The following is a 16,027-nucleotide window of genomic DNA, read 5'->3' as shown; positions in this document are numbered from 1 at the left end:
GATGATGGTTAGTGTGAAATGCCACTGCACGCAATATGCAGCTGAGAAAATGTGTTATTCACATGAGTGTGAAAGCCATATATTTTTAAAATATAGCAAGAAAAGGGAATGCAGTTATTTGAAAGGACTGAATTTTCAGGTGGCATTTCTAGATTATTAAATTAAAAGTACATTGGTTTTCCACAGTCCCTTTTGCATAATTCATAAGCCACTGTTATCTGGTTTTCACCCACTGTCTATATTCCTACCTTCTTTCTTCCCACGTCTATGAGCATCCCATAGTATGGCCAGTGCCCTCTGTAGCAGCTTCCTAGCCTCCCTCGTAGTCCTGGCAAACTCACATTCTTCATTGCTCCCTCAGTCTATCCTGCTGTAGGAATGACATTTGGAGCAATGGGTGCACTAAAGGCTGCTTGTCAAAAGTCCATGAAATTGCAGCCTTCATTCTCATGTGCATCTCTGACCAAGCATATGATGATGTAAGAGGAGAGTTTTGGGACTTTGATGAATAAACGTTTTGTTGATTAATATTCTTTCTGAAAGCAAAAATGCAGTGTTCCATGTGATTATGTTTGTAGAACCTAAGTAGAAGCTGTTTAAGAGATTCCACTAAAAGAACAAAATGACTTTTGATGGTCTCTCGCTTTTCTCTACGTGAACTAAGTGGAAGGTTTAGCTGTTTGCCCTGTGCTCGTTGGAAATATCAGTACTGGTTTGAAGCCAAGTGGTACATGGTTGAGAGAAAGACTTAGAATAGGGCTGTGCAATGTGTTGGACTCAAAGGGGGAAAAAGGCTTTGGAATACAGAGTATCTTTCAGCGACTCTTTAAAGCAGCTACGTCTTTTCTCAGGATAATGTGGCTGTCCCCAAATCCCAAGAAAAGACACACTGAGTTTAAGAAGTTGCTGAGAGGGGCTACTTATGCACTCATTTTCTCCCAGAAGCACATTTTCCCCCTTTGAATCCAAAGCACCACACAACTATTATAAAATATTCTCGATTGTTTTCAAAGATGTGGGATCATCTCCTCTTAGCTTCTATTCTGTAAATCTCTCAGGCCAGTTTTGAACACAGCCCAGGTGGTACAATGAAATCAGCATTGAATTTCTGAACCAACATATCTCAAGTTCAAATCACCACAAAGCTCAGGGATTTGACTGTGGCAGGTGCTATCTCTTCAGCCTGGCTGCTACATGTAACCTCCTACATACAGCTTTTAGCTTTGTGGGGGAAAAGTGCTATATAAATAGGTACTATATAATAAATAGTTATTAAAACCACTCAATGTCATTTTTCAAAGGAATAACAGGGATGGCAAAGAGAAGGCGACTGTTCAGACTGATTTGTCTGAGAGATTGCCACTTTGAAAGAGTAGATAAATATAAATTACTCAAGCTTCCTCTTTTCTGCCTCTGATGTACAAAAGCTGCATATTCTACAAAGTCAGGAAGCAATTTCACATGGACTAATGGCCTCTCCAGGCAAAGGAATTGAGCAGCTCTTGATGCAGCTGAGGTACAGTGAAAAAATCAGCAGCAACAATTCTCCTTTTGTCAGGTGTTCTACTTTCTTAGACCCTCCCTTCCTTGACCTGCCCTGTTTTCTCCCTCCAAAGTCTTAATTATACAAGTTGATTTCAATTTTTTCAAGCTAAAGGCTATCATTGGCCTCTGCAGCTGAATTCCCATAAGTAGGCAGAGCCAGGAAAGAGCCGAAGGGAGGCGCAAGGCCAAAACTGTATTTCAGTTAAGTTAAATATATTAAACAAATTTTAATGAAATGCCATTAACACTCTTCCCAATGTATTTAATAATGTCCTCCTGTCTCTTTAGGAATGACAATTTAGTGCAAAATTTTTGCTATGTTGAGCACCACAGTGAGGGGTGTTTATCTAGTGCAGTGTTTTTCAACCTTGGCATCTTAAAGATGTGTTAAGCATGCTGGCTGGGGAATTCTGGAAGTCCATACATCTTAAAGTTGCCAGAGTTGAGAAACACTGAGCTAGCCACCTCAGTCTGATTCATGAACATTTCTCAAGCTCTTGGCTTTAACAGAAAGCAATTTCACTCAGTTTGTTAAGGTTGAGATTTTTTAGCAGGAGTATTGCCTGCACATAAAAAAGGGCATGCCCTCAATTGTGTGGTTGCGCATACCATCTTGACTTTTCACATACACACACACACACAAAGACCACGGACACCCATGTTTCTCAGTCGTTTGCTAACTGCTGGTGTGGGATCTGACACAGATTTATCTGTTTTCTTAACTGATAAATGAGAGATGGCCAGCTGGCCATCTCTCTCTAGTTCTGAACATAACATCACAAAATCTGTTGTTGAAGGTTTTCTAGGAGAGGCACCTAGAAGGGGGAAGGGGCAATGGACAGTGCCAACCCAGAAGTGCCAGGGACTAAGCACAGGTTGCCCAGAAATCTGAACAAGAGGAGGGAGAGCACACACACACACACCCTATGGGAACCTGTCTCCAAGCACAGTGGTCCCACCAGTTCTGTTTCCTGCTACTCAAATTGACCTGCTGCTAACCAACGCAGGCATCAGGTTGTTGTCTAATTTAAATAACACTGTTGACCACAGTACAAGGTTTTTGGGCTATGTACATCTTGGAATTTCAATTTGTGCATCTCTAACTTAAAAATAAATCAAATTGTGTTCAGTAACTCTTTCCAGTAAGCAAGGAGAGGATTGCAGATTTATTTTCAAAAGCTGGATTTTCCTTCTAGCAGGAAAGTGGTTTTGCAGCAAACAGGAAGCAACTGGGCAAACTAGCCAACTGAAATTCAGGTGCTTGAAAGTAACAGTAGCTCTGTATGTATGTCTGGTGCTGCAGTTTTTGTGCATTAATTCATAATTATTGTTCTATGTATTTTTATTTTCAGAGTGCGTTTAGTAGAAAGAGGATCCCCCCATAGTTTGCCTCTCATGGAATCAGGAAAGGTAAAAATGTAAACATTCTTAACCATCTGAATGGAGTGATTAAACAAATATTTTAAGTTGGGGATATGTGCATGCATACATATGATTATCTACATAAGTGCTTGTGTGAGAGCTTGCAGAATCATGCATATTAATAACTTACTAATTAACAGCACCTGAATTCTAGAAACTTAGGGCTTGTGAAACTAGAGTCAGTTCATTGGAGGATGTATGATTTCTTGATATGAAGGATCGATATTTGCACTGTTCTCTTGATGGTATCTCAAGCATGGCCTTTGGTCTTCTGGGAGTTACCTCTAAACCACCTGAACTTCCTCAAGTTGGGAAGGGCTTATTTATATCAAAACCTTTCATCCATTTGTAGCAATATTATCTATGTCACATGTGGGCAAACTGTGGTCTGAAGGTCACATGTAACTGTGAGAGTCTAGTGTATCCTGTTTTTCTTTCCATACTATCCCAGGAAGAAAGAAGTGCCTCTTTTTCTCAACCCTCCACGATAGAAAAGCTGAATGAAAACTATGTGAATGAGATAAAATGTATGAATGAGAGGAAGGAAACTTTGTGATTAGGGGGAAATGTGAATGGGAGGATGTAGATGGGAGAAAAAATGTGAGAATGGAGGTCACTATATGGGTGTGGAAGAAAGAGAAGAAAAGAGTGTTTGATGCTATGTAGCTTCTATCTTCCTGAGACAATAGACACATTATGATGCGTGTGTGTGTGTGTGTGTGTGTGAGAGAGAGAGAGAGAGAGAGAGAGAGAGAAAATATATGTGGAAAACAGAATAATTGGATGATGAAGAGCGAACAGAAAATGTGGGGTTTGGAGCTGATCACCACAATTCTCACCACCACCACCCCACTATCACATTTTGAAAAGAATGTGGACCTGAGCCCCAGAAGACCCATCTCTGGTCTATGCTAATTGGCAATAATTCTTGAGGGAACTCCTTGTAAGAAATTGCATCTGGATCCTTATATATGCAGAATATGTGCTTACCGTATGCTTTCCACATCATTAACACTGCTGGTGGTGATCATTTAGGGCACAAGTGAAAACACCAAGACTGATGACTCATCCTCCTCAGTGAAGAGCTAATTCACAATAAGAAGTTTACAAAGCTGAGTGTCGTGTCACTTTCCTCTGAGAAATTACACCAACCTCTTTCCTTTGTGAAGCCTGCTGTGTTTCTTAAAGACTTCAGAAATGAGCTAGGAAAGTTCTGTTCTTGTGTGAAACAATATAGACACAACCTGGCTTCTGACCAAATATGACTCATTTTGTCTTTCAATAGATCCTCCCCGGAGTTCGTATCATTATTGCTAATCCAGAAACAAAGGGCCCCCTAGGCGACTCTCATCTTGGAGAGGTGAGTCACACGCTGTGCCAAGGTCAGTACTGAATGACAGGAATTGATTACAATCCAACTCCTTTTTCTCATAGCATTATTTGGGCAGCATATGGCAAACAGCCAGGTCTAGCAGGTATGTGTCACACAGCTTTATGTAGGTGTGTGGAATCAGTGGTAGGCAAGTTAGTAACTACTTTGCATTGTCATAGTTAAGAACCATTAATTCCTTTTCTGAGTTTGCTCCCCCACTCCCCCCACTCGATATATTCAGTCAGCTGCTACTCCAGGAAAATATCTCTTGTTCCTGGAGCATGTGATTGCAGATGAAGACTTTTGCATCTTTTTTTGTCCATTTTTGGCAGTATCCCACTGCAAAGGTTGTTGGGTGGCTGTTGCTTACTGCTGCTTAAAAAAAAAAAAAAGATTCTGCCTGAACTCTTGTGTTATGCCAAGTGAGAATGCCAAGATCTTGCAAAATCTGGCAGTCTTGAGACACCCTAACCATTGGGACCCACATCAGAGGCTACAGTGACTCTTAGAACTTAAGTTATCTGAAAGTGAATCAGTGTTCTTTTTCGTGAAGGGCTGTATTGGAAAGACCAAAGGTTTAAAATTGTCTGTAGCAAAATGTTGTCAAAAAACTTTCCTCCAATTAAACATATTTTTTTTCTGCTCCATGTAGATATGGGTTCACAGTGCTCACAACGCCAGTGGATATTTTACAATCTATGGTGATGAATCCCTACAATCAGATCATTTTAACTCAAGACTTAGTTTTGGAGACACACAAACTATCTGGGCACGAACTGGGTACCTGGGATTCTTGAGGAGAACAGAACTCACAGATGCAAATGGGGGTAAGTTCTCTGGTTAAGTTTTGAAAATGATATATCCAGCACAGCTTTTGGAGAATGGTACATAGTTGCTGTACATTCTGCAGTCTTTTCTCAGTCATTTTGTTGTTTACTTCAGTTTATGCAGCCATACCCAGGCTGTAGAAAGGATGATGTGCTTTTGGTAGGAGAAGTCATGATGCCATTACAGCAGGCGTGGACCCTGTTCTTGCATTCTCCAAAATCTCTGATAGCACTTTCATGAGGTACACAACATGTGTAATGCAGGGGTGTATTGTCTGAGACTATTGCTTTGTGTGCCTCCCCAACAAAACTCAAAGAATTGCCCCAAATTGTAATTTTCAATGTGAGATAAGAATATAATTACTAAACAAGCTGTCTTGGGGAATAATAATGTTAACTCTATTAAATTTTCATTAAATGTAAAATCAAATCAAATCTAGTTTGTTTCCAGGCCACATTTATGTTGTTTCAGAGTTCAACCCCCAGCATGCCAGTCAAAAACCAAGTATGGGCCTCAGAAACCAAGTTGTGAAAGTCCTAAAACAGGCATAACAATTTAATCCTTCTCCCTCCAAAACAGAAATAATAGAAATCATGGCTCCATCCAAATGTGTGACATAGTTCCACCCGCTTTCCACGGCTGCCTTGCTTATCACAGCTTTCATCACCCTAAAAGGGTATTAAGTGTGAGAGGTGCCTAGCAAAAGGTTGCTCACCCTGAGTTAGTGATATATGGAATACAGTAAAACAATTTAACAGATTATTTGAGGATAAAGGGGTATACATGAAACCCAATTGTCTATAAATGATGTCATTTACATCATTTTTGTCACTTTAGGTCATGATGTCGTAACACAGGTGATTGAGGTGATATGAATCAGATGGACTACTTTGGATAGAGTGAAATTTGTGATTTTGGGATATTTGGATGAAAAAATTGTTTCATCTAAAGTTGATAAACCGAAGTCCATTAAACCAAGCATTTACTTCATATGCACTTTCTTTGTTGGGCATATGAATTGGGCTGTTAATAAGTATTTATCAGATTTTCTTATAATTCATGTTGAAATGGCCAAGATCAATATACATTTTTAAAATTAATCTGTACATGGTTATGGAAGTGCTGGTTTTGAAAACTAACTATAATGAGATGTCAGGATGTTTTCATGGGTACATCTTTTCTTTTTCCCAGATGTTAGTGTGGGTATTTGCTTGTGTGTTTAATAATTTAAAATATTTATATACCATTTCCTGTTTTAAAAATCACAAATAGCATCCAGTTAAAACAGTTGGAGTGTATGTGTGCACAAGTGTCTGTGTATCATCCACTGATAATTGACCAGAAGTTAATGCACAGGGAGGTATTCTCTCATGGCCCCAGAATTCAGACTTAATATTTAAGATGGTGCAATTGTATAAACTTAGTCTCTGACCTTAATGGCCCTTTAGTGAGTGCAGTGACTCTATCTGTCTGTGTATCTGTCTGTCTCTATCTCTACCTCTGTATCTATAATATATGTTATTTGAGGGGCCTGGCTCATTCAGTTGGGTAAAGGCCCTAGTTCTCTGTGTCAAGAGTTCTGACCCAGTGACACCATTGGCTTTATCGGCTGACTCTTTCTCTGAGATCATCTGGGGAAGCCCTTTCGTTCCTCAGCTCCTGAATGTAGGTAGGCAAACACTTAAAGTCGGGGGTGTTAGCAAAGAGGCACCTGACAGGAATGCTTTGCCCGTTTTGCAGATTTCAGATCCCAGGAAAAGGAAAAGATTTGCCCAGTTTCTTTTAACAAGTACTTGTCTTACTTGGTTTCTGTGGCAATGACTGCCATCTTTTTAGGAGGGTAGTAAAAAGTGTTCTTTCTCAGCTAGATTTTTTTTGAATATATGTGTGTACGTATGTATTTTCTATGACTGCCCATCTCAGTTGCATGACTCTGGGTGGCTAACAATTAAAAACAAAATGAAAATAATAAGCTAAAGTTATAAATAACATAAAATAGCAGCCAGGCAACAACACATAACAAACGTCCACTCTCTCCATACAGCCAAGGAATGGGCTTACCCACTGTACCAGGGCCCCAGGCTTGATGGCAGAACCCAATCTTCAAAGCTTTGTTACCTGTAATTGGTTCTTATTGAACCTTATTCTTATTGGTTCTGCTTAAACCCTAACTAATTTTGTGTGAGATTATTATAAATTTATTTTGTTTCTGTTTAACTGTTTTATGGGCCATAATGAGCTGCTTTGAGAAAAAAAAAATCAAGAAGGAATGGAGGTGGAAATAAATACTATGCTGTTTTAATTGCTGTTTTTCTTTTTAATCAAGTCCCATTTTTTTTAAAAAAATGTATCTTTCATCTTGATTATGTAATCTTGAAACCATGTATAAGAAAGTGGAACAGAACCAGCCTACCCCACCCCTAATATAAATACATTCTCCAGAGAGATTGAGAGACTACAGTTCCCAGAATTCTAAGCCAGGTTGGGAAAAGCTTTTCCTAAAGAAAAGGACTGTAAAATCAGTGTCAGATAACTTTTATGTTACTGATGTGGTTTTGTATAATGAGCTATTTCTGTTTTCCTTTTCCCTCTTTTGGTACCAGAACGACACGATGCACTTTACGTGGTAGGTGCATTAGATGAAGCCATGGAATTACGAGGAATGCGGTATCATCCCATAGATATAGAGACGTCAGTAATTAGAGCGCACAAAAGCATTACGGAATGGTAAGTATTTGGTACAGGTTTCGCTGTGTAAATGCCTGCATTTGTATGAACAATGCCATACCTCTCTTTGGACTGGATCCAACTTCACTTGGATCAGATTCACCTGCACAAGAATAGAATTGATATGGGATGGAGAAGTATAACTCGGTCTGTCTGGGTCCTTACCTATCTGGTTCTAGAGTGTCAGGTCTTGGAACAAGGTCCTAAAAGAGGGTTCCTCATCACACGAACCCTGTAAGTGCAATTCTCCCTTTTCTAGATTACCATATCTAGGCTGCAAAAGCTGATGGCCTGGTGATTTGCAGCTCAGATATTGTTCAGGTAGTCCTTGAGTTACTACTATTTGTTCAGTGACCATTCAAAGTTACAGAGGTGCTGCACGAAGGGACTTATGACCAGTCCTCAAAGTTCCAGCTGTTGCAGTGCCCCTGCGGTCATGTAAACAAAATTTGTGTGCCTGGCAACCAGTTTGCAGTTATGACCAGTTGCAATGTCCTGTGGTCACGTGATTGCCATTTGCGCCTTTCCCTGCTGGCTTCCCCCAAGCAAAGTCAATGGGAAGCTAGCAAGGAAGGTCGCAAGCTGCTGGGGTAAGTCTCCCCCACCAGGCCTTACTTCACTCACATGCTCCACACCCTCCTTCCCCCCTTCGCTTGCACACACTCCGTGCCCTCTTTCCCTGGCCTCCTTGTGCTTGCACACACGTACCCACATACTTCACGCCCACTTTCCTTGGCCTCCCTGTGATCACACTCACCCTGTGCCCTCTTTCCATGGCCTCCCTACAGTCACACGCACGCACGTACCCTATGCCCTTTCCATGGCCTCCCTGCAATCACACACATGTACACACTTACCCTGCGCCCTCTTTCCTTGGCCTCCCTGCACTTGCACACACACACCCTGTGCCCTCTTTACCCAGCCTCCCTGCAGTCGCATGCACCCCCACTCTCATTCCCCAGCCTTTCTGAGCTCCACACCAAGCATCCCCTTCCCTGACTTGCGCACAGCTTGCGCCAGGCCTCCCAAGGCCTCCCCCATTCCCCTGTGGCACCCCCGTGCTCCTTACTTGGGACTCCCTCTGCTTCCTGCTTAATGACGCGCACGTCTTGGGTTATGATGACAACCAGGACTGCCTGGATTGCTGTCGCTAAGTGATGCAGTCACGTGACATCACACTTTATGACTGCATCACTTAGCAACGGCAATCCCGGTCCCAGTTGCAGTTGTAACTCAAGGACTACCTGTAGTCTTTCCTTTTTGGAGACATCTGCAGGATTGGAAGCTTTTATCATTGTAGGAGAAAATCCAGATCTGGACCCTAATCCACACAAATTTATCTGTATAAACAGTATCGCTAGCTCAGCTAAAAAATCAAGCACTTGGAATTCTCAGGTGCACTGGATGTAATAGGAGCTAACGAGATAAGTGAAAATGTTAACTGCAGGAATGCAAGACTACACACAGGAGAATTAAGAATTAATGCTGAGAACTCAGGGTCTTTAGATAGCTATGGCTATGGTAAAATAGCAACTTTAGTCACGGTTGTTAGGCCCCTTTGTCTAATCCAAAGGATCCATTGTATAGAGGGCATTTGCCTCAATCTTTTCATCCCTTATTATACTTTCCAGTGCACCTATGAATTAATCCAGTCAGGAAGATTAACCTTATCACATTTAATACTATATCCTGTTACATGACTAATGGCTATCTATAGCTATTATTTTAACCATCAAAAGAATAATTTGCATAAGTGTATAAAGCGGGCTTGTAACTCCACCCCTCTTTAGAGTTCTTGATTCCACCTATGGGACCGAATCTGTAAATGTATCATTTAGTGCTTCAGTGTAATTTTGTCCTCACCTTCAGTTCAAACATACCCCAAGGAAAATTCTCCTTTATCATCAGGACACAAACTCCAGCCCTTTCATATATGCGCATGACATCACAGTGGATATCCAAAAGAGGCAGAGCTTGTGTCTTGATGGCATGATGCTACTTTCATTATTTGACCCCTCCCCACCCAAATGCTTCGGGGTGCATCGTAACACTGAGAGGCCAGCCATACAGAATGCACTTACTACCATTCCTTCTCTCCCTGAGCCATACAGCACAGGTTCACAAACTTTCTCAGTTCACAGTGCTCTTAGCATCTTAGTAATTTTTCGCAGTGCCTCTAGCTGTGTGCTTAATAAATGGCTCTGTAATAGTAAAATGTCTTGCAGTATCCCTGTGAGTTTGCTGTGGTGCTCTGGGGCGCCATGGCACACAAATTGGGAAACACAACCGTATAGGTTTAAAAGTAGGCGCCCTGAAAATTATGGGACCTCACTTAATCACAATAAACTTAAGTTCATTGCTTTCAGTAAAATAAGTCTAGCCAGACCGAGGGGCTGTGGTTTCTAGGCTCCCCAGATTTGTGGACTTTCAATCATTAGTTCTGGATGGGGTAGCAATTTGAGGGTCCTCCTGGACTCTCAACCCCTGCTCAAAGAGCAGATGGTAGCCCTGGCCAGGAGGGCCTTTGCATAAATCTATCTTGTGTGGCAGTTGTGCCCACTCCTGAGTCAGGAGGCCCTGCTCATGGTCATTCATGCCTTGGTCACCTCCTGGTTGGATTACTACAGTGTATTTTACATTGTGCTACCCTTGAAAAACCCTTGGAAGTTGCAACTGGTTCAGAATATAGAGGCGTGGCTAATTATGGGCACAGCATGGTATTCCCATGTGACACTATTACTTCATGAGCTACACTGGCTTCCAGTAGGTGCAATTTGAAGTGCTGGTTATTACTTACAAAGACTTTCATGGTGCAGGACCAAGTTATTTGTGGTATCACCTATTTCTTATTATTTTGGCCCATTCCAAAAGATTGAACAAGATGGCCACGGTCTGAGTCCTCTCTCTTAAACAGTGTCATCTAATGGGACCCAAGAAACATGACTTCTCGGTTGCAGTGTCTGCTCTGGGGAATAGCATGCTGTCTGAGATCCAGATGGCCCTGACCGTGCCGGCCTTTCATAAGGCACTGAAGACCTGGATTTTCCCTCAAGGGCCAGGGCACATGAGGCTGTCTGGAACATGATGCGTATTTAGGTTTTTTGCCTGATATCCTTATTTGTTGTTTTTGTTAGCTGCCCAGAGTCACATTTGTAAATTGGGCACCCATATTAATTGAATGAATGAAAGAGGTGCTTTAGTCATTTATGAGGATTTCAAAAAGTCATGTAGGTATTCAGAAGAGCAGAAATGCCCACAGGATTGGTGATTTAAACAGCTCATCAAGGTTTCAGGTACCAGGAATATATTTATTTTTCATTTGCATCACCATTTCCATTCAAGAAAGTGACTTGCATATTTTTCCAAAAGAGGCGGTTGAGAACAATTTCAGAAAAGAATATAGCCACCATAAGCTCTACATTACAGATTAAACAAATTGGTTTACATTTTAACATGAACTGATGAATTCAATGCGTACATTGCTTTTTTCTTTTCTTTTTTTTTGCTTTATTAATGAAAGATGGAAAACGTTTTACCAAACCAAATAGTTTAATAGAATCACAAATATAAACACCGTCTATGATATTAAGGTTTTTTTAGTATAAATAAATAAATAAATTGCCTGGAAATTTATGTCACTGAACAACTCCAGAAATTTGACCAAACTGATTGAAAGTCCTCTTCTTTGCCCCTCCATAAAAAGGTCCATTTCAAAGTTGATGTAGACATATATTGTTAATCCATTTTTACAGGTTAGAATTATCCTTCCAAAGTAGCACAATGATTATTTTGGCTACCCTCCCATGCATGGAGTGTATTGATATAATTTTCCTCATCACCTTCCAGTGCGGTGTTTACCTGGACAAACTTGTTGGTCGTTGTCGTCGAACTGGATGGATCAGAGCAAGAAGCCTTAGACCTGGTTCCTTTGGTCACCAACGTGGTTCTGGAGGAGCACTATCTGATTGTTGGGGTCGTGGTGGTGGTGGACGTTGGGGTCATCCCTATCAACTCCCGTGGAGAGAAGCAGCGAATGCACCTACGAGATGGATTTTTGGCAGACCAGTTAGATCCGATCTATGTGGCCTATAACATGTAGTCTTGTATCTTTAAGGCTTCCATGGACTTGACTCTAGATGTATAAAACACTTTTTTAATGTACACTAAACAATGTACAAGTGGCGCTCTTCAGAATGGAACTCTTTCTCTTAGGACTTATTGAAGCACTCATTATGGGCAGGACATAAAAATGTGAAATGTGTTTCTTTTACCACTACATTTTAGCACAGAAGGACTTTGGGGTACTGCCTTCGGTTTGTTGGAAAGCCCATTACTAGACTTTTTAAAATAAGATTATTTTTTGCTTATTGGGATGAATACTGCTTTCTAAGTAATATGGCTTTGTATCTTATGTTAAACTGAACTAGCTATTTTTTTTTAATCTGCCCCTACCTACCTACCACCCACCCACCCATGGATATTTTTGAACAGCTCATAATATGACTGAATTGTTTTGGTTTGCTTGTTTTTAAAATGTCCATATAAAAACAAACTTCTCCCACTATGGATCCATTACTAATTTTAAGCCATTTTCTATTCCATTCGCTTAGGAAGCTACATTGAGGTACGAGAAAAATACTCAAAACAGCACCTTCTCAAATTAGAGTTTTTAACAGCTTTCTCTCCTGGAAATGCTGAGGTTCAAAGGTGAAAAGAGCCTTTGATTATTAGTGTTAGAATGAACAGATCTTTATAAATAAGGTGTATTTCGGCAATGAACTTGCAGATATCTTTGTACTAAGCTAAAAAGATAAAATAAGTTAACTACTTCTGTAATTATGTACAAAACCTTTAATTTATTTTGATCTCTTTAGAAGTATAAAAGAGAAACATTCAAGAATATTAAGCTCTTGTAATGTTTGCTAATATAAAAACAAAAGGTTGTATTATCTTGAGTGGATAGTATCACATCAAAAATATATATATATGAAATATAAATTCACTAATGACAAAAAAAGAGTTTAAAGTTTTAAAAGGATGCAGTACTCGTCACTTGCATGGTGTCTCTTTTCCCACTGTAGATAATAAACATTATTCACAAACTTTTAGGACAAAAGCAGTTCTGAATTGCTCAGTATCCCCGCCTAAAAGAATCTTCCATATACCAGCAAGTGAAAATTTGCTGCCACTTGTAGGGCAGTGAGTTGATTTCAAGGTCGCAGTCTTGCTGTCTTGCTTGCACAAAGGGCAGGCGGAGGAGCGCCTCCTTTCAGGGGCTGGGGGGAGCCCCCCGGTCCCCCGGCTGGCGGTTCCCCCGAGCTGCCTCCTCTAGCTCTCCGCAAGGGCCCTTGCGCATCCGCCCTGCCCTCTCCTCCACCATCCTCTTCCTCAGATGGTGCCGCAGCCCTCGCGAGGACAGCCTGAATTGGAAGGGCCCCGACGTCTTGGCGAGTCTGTCGGGAAGAGCCGAGGCAGCGGGAGGCCCCTGGCAGGACGACTAACGCAAAGTCTTATGGGAACCACAACAGAACCTGCTTTTGATGACTCTTCCCAGGGCAGGATCGACTGGCGGCCAAAGACTTGAACAGTGCACTACAAAGGATTCTTTTCTTTACTGTGGAGGTGACCATAAATGTTGGCATGTATGTTCATACACTTCTTAGATGTTAGAAAAGGCAGGTCTGAAGTATAGCACTGTTTTCCTTAGCTGCATAATATTGTTGCACAAAATTGGTCATCTTTTTTTGAGTTCATCTTTTGTTTTTGTTAATACTTTTTACTGATTTTTTTTCTTGTGGTAAAGATAATTTCTGTTTGCTTTTTGGTGGTCATTTTGCACAAGATTTTTTGTAAAAAAAGAAAAGAAAAGAGTTTCCCCACTCATCTCTCTGCTGTCTGGTTTAGTTTGGGCAATGGGAGAGTGCTGATCCATCTATTTAACACTTTGTAGAAAGTTGTTGTTTTGAAAAAGTCTCTTATTTGTTATTAGACAATAACCAGAAACCTCCTCTAAACGATTTGGCTTAGCTTGGTGCAACTGCTAACGTGTGTCAAACTGAGGAACTGAAATTCAAATGTTGCAATGCCATCCTTCAGTTCCAAAGGGAATCTGCCGAGAGAGCGGGGGGGGGGGGGAGGATTATGAATCACAGCTGCCTTTCCCTCCCTCCCTCCCTCTTGCTCGCCTTTTTGCCATCTCAAATTTCATTGGGTAAACCGCCTCTTCCGTTTCTGGTTTCTTCCTTGTCTTCTTTGTTGATTTCATTTTCCTATAGCAGTCACCAGGTCAACCAGTGTCTGATAAGAGGAAGAAGATTAAACAGGAGTAAGAACGCCTTTTTTTGGTGGTTCCTTTTTTTCACAGGTTCAAAATAATTGCTAACATTCATTAGAATATGCATGCATAAGAGAGTTGCAGGACAAGCACCGCGGGATCTTTATATCACATATAGGACGGAATTATTTTGATCCACCTTTGCAGGTTTCGTTTGGTTCCAGTCAAGCCTTTTTTTTTTCTTTAATGGGAGGGAGTACTTAAAGAAAAGGGACATTTTTTAGCTTGCATGTACAATACAGAGCATCTCACAACTGCAGCCTCTTTTTGCATTTTAAGTTTCAGTTGAACCTTTTCCAGATTTTCTTTGCCCTGTGAATACTTCTCATGTTCCAAAGACCACTCCATAGTGAAGCCTTCTGTCACATCATTCCATGTGGGCGCATCAAAAGTACGATCCGTTTTTATTCCTTTAGAAGGTCAAGTTGCCGCAAAGTTCAGACAACTTGATTATGAGCCTAATTGCCGTGTATGAACTAACGTGTGATGTCCCTGCTACTGCTCACGCAAATCCAGCTGTCGCTTTGTGGAAGCATCACTTTTAACCTTCACTAAGACAACTTTCCACTCCTGGGGAAGTGAGAAGGACTGCAATGCAGTCGTACAGCACAGTTAATCACTGATCGCTTCGGCAACCTGCCATTGCTGGTTGTTTCAACTCTAAACATTAAGACGGTAAATGATGAACTGAATATCCTAGTTTTGTCATGCAAGTGGAGAGGAAAGAAAGACATGTAACCATCAGATTCAGCAATAAGGAAAGATTGCTCTGTATTAGAAATTGTACTGTAGATAAACCATTCATGAGAATGTATAAACTGTTTGTCTTGTGACCTTGTGCTTTTGGAGTCAGACAAAATCATGTAATCAACCTGATGCACACCTGAAAAGAAAGAGAAAAAAACCCCAAATGAACGAAGGAGGAGGGTTCACAGTGAACATTGAAACACAAAACTAAGCAACAGGAGCAGATTCCTCATGGTGCTCGTTTATTATATATATTTAATCCTGCTTGACACTTTACCCAAGGGAAGACTGTCCCTTTTATCAGTTGAATGTTAGCAGCGTTATTTCATAGAGTGTGGTGACTGGTTAGAGACATCCATGTAACTCAGCCAATCACAGTTCCAAAAAAAAATTTTTATGTGCAAACAAACAGCAACCTTCTTGTATGTTAAAACACCAGTACGCTTTGTACATCTGTGATAACGCCTGTTTTATATTCAAATGAACGAATAAAAGCTTTTATTTTTGTTGCTCTGAAAATAATTGTTTTTTGTTTGTTTGTTTGTTTAATTACTAAAAGGGTTCTGTCGGTTTTTAAAGGTTTTCCAGAGCTCTGCCTCACCACGCATATTTTCCTGATTTTTTTAAAAGGCACAACTTTTAGTTGTTTTGAAATAATTTCACATGTGATAAATATACCCCAAAGGCAAATATCCAATTTATGGGTTGCAAATATAGGCTGGATTTAATTGTGCATTTAAGACAAGTTGGTGAGCTAACATATTCTTCTGATTTTATATATACACGCACTTTATTTCTTGAGTATTTTTCAAGGTGTCTTGACAAATAGTAAAAAATATTAAAACATTAAACCATCCAATAAAATCACAGTGTAAAACTGAAAGCGTGAAAGTTCAGCAGGGAGAAGGAAAAAAACCAGAAAATTCAAGGTATTAATGTATAAATGCTAAGATTGCAACCAATAGAAGAGCAGCCAGCTTAATGCCTTAACAGCCTGACTGAAAACCATTTTTGGTGGGACGAGATAAGGTCTTGTCCAAAGACTAAGGTAC

At 40.6% G+C, this 16,027-nt stretch overlaps 1 protein-coding gene across 10 annotated transcripts in view; it reads left to right on the top strand.

Annotated features, from left to right (window-relative positions):
• Positions 1 to 15,497, top strand: part of DIP2C (DIP2 acetate--CoA ligase C (putative)) — a 280,542-nt gene extending 265,045 nt beyond the window's left edge. For all 10 annotated transcript variants that reach the window (XM_088150265.1, XM_088150274.1, XM_088150266.1 and 7 more), the window contains 5 exons: positions 2,898 to 2,955; positions 4,253 to 4,327; positions 4,992 to 5,166; positions 7,771 to 7,894; positions 11,741 to 15,497. In XM_088150265.1, the coding sequence (XP_088006391.1) occupies positions 2,898 to 2,955; positions 4,253 to 4,327; positions 4,992 to 5,166; positions 7,771 to 7,894; positions 11,741 to 11,993 (685 nt within the window). In that variant the 3' untranslated portion in view covers positions 11,994 to 15,497. The remainder of the gene's footprint in view (positions 1 to 2,897; positions 2,956 to 4,252; positions 4,328 to 4,991; positions 5,167 to 7,770; positions 7,895 to 11,740) is intronic.
• Positions 15,498 to 16,027: the final 530 nt, after the last annotated feature.

The sequence above is a fragment of the Python bivittatus genome, unplaced genomic scaffold (genome assembly GCF_059951505.1).
Source record: "Python bivittatus isolate LINGU-HERP-01145 unplaced genomic scaffold, Pbiv_v1 ctg000610_np1212, whole genome shotgun sequence".
Lineage (NCBI taxonomy): Eukaryota > Metazoa > Chordata > Lepidosauria > Squamata > Pythonidae > Python > Python bivittatus.
Note: the sequence above shows the minus strand (reverse complement) of the source record. Positions and strands in the feature narration are given on the sequence as shown.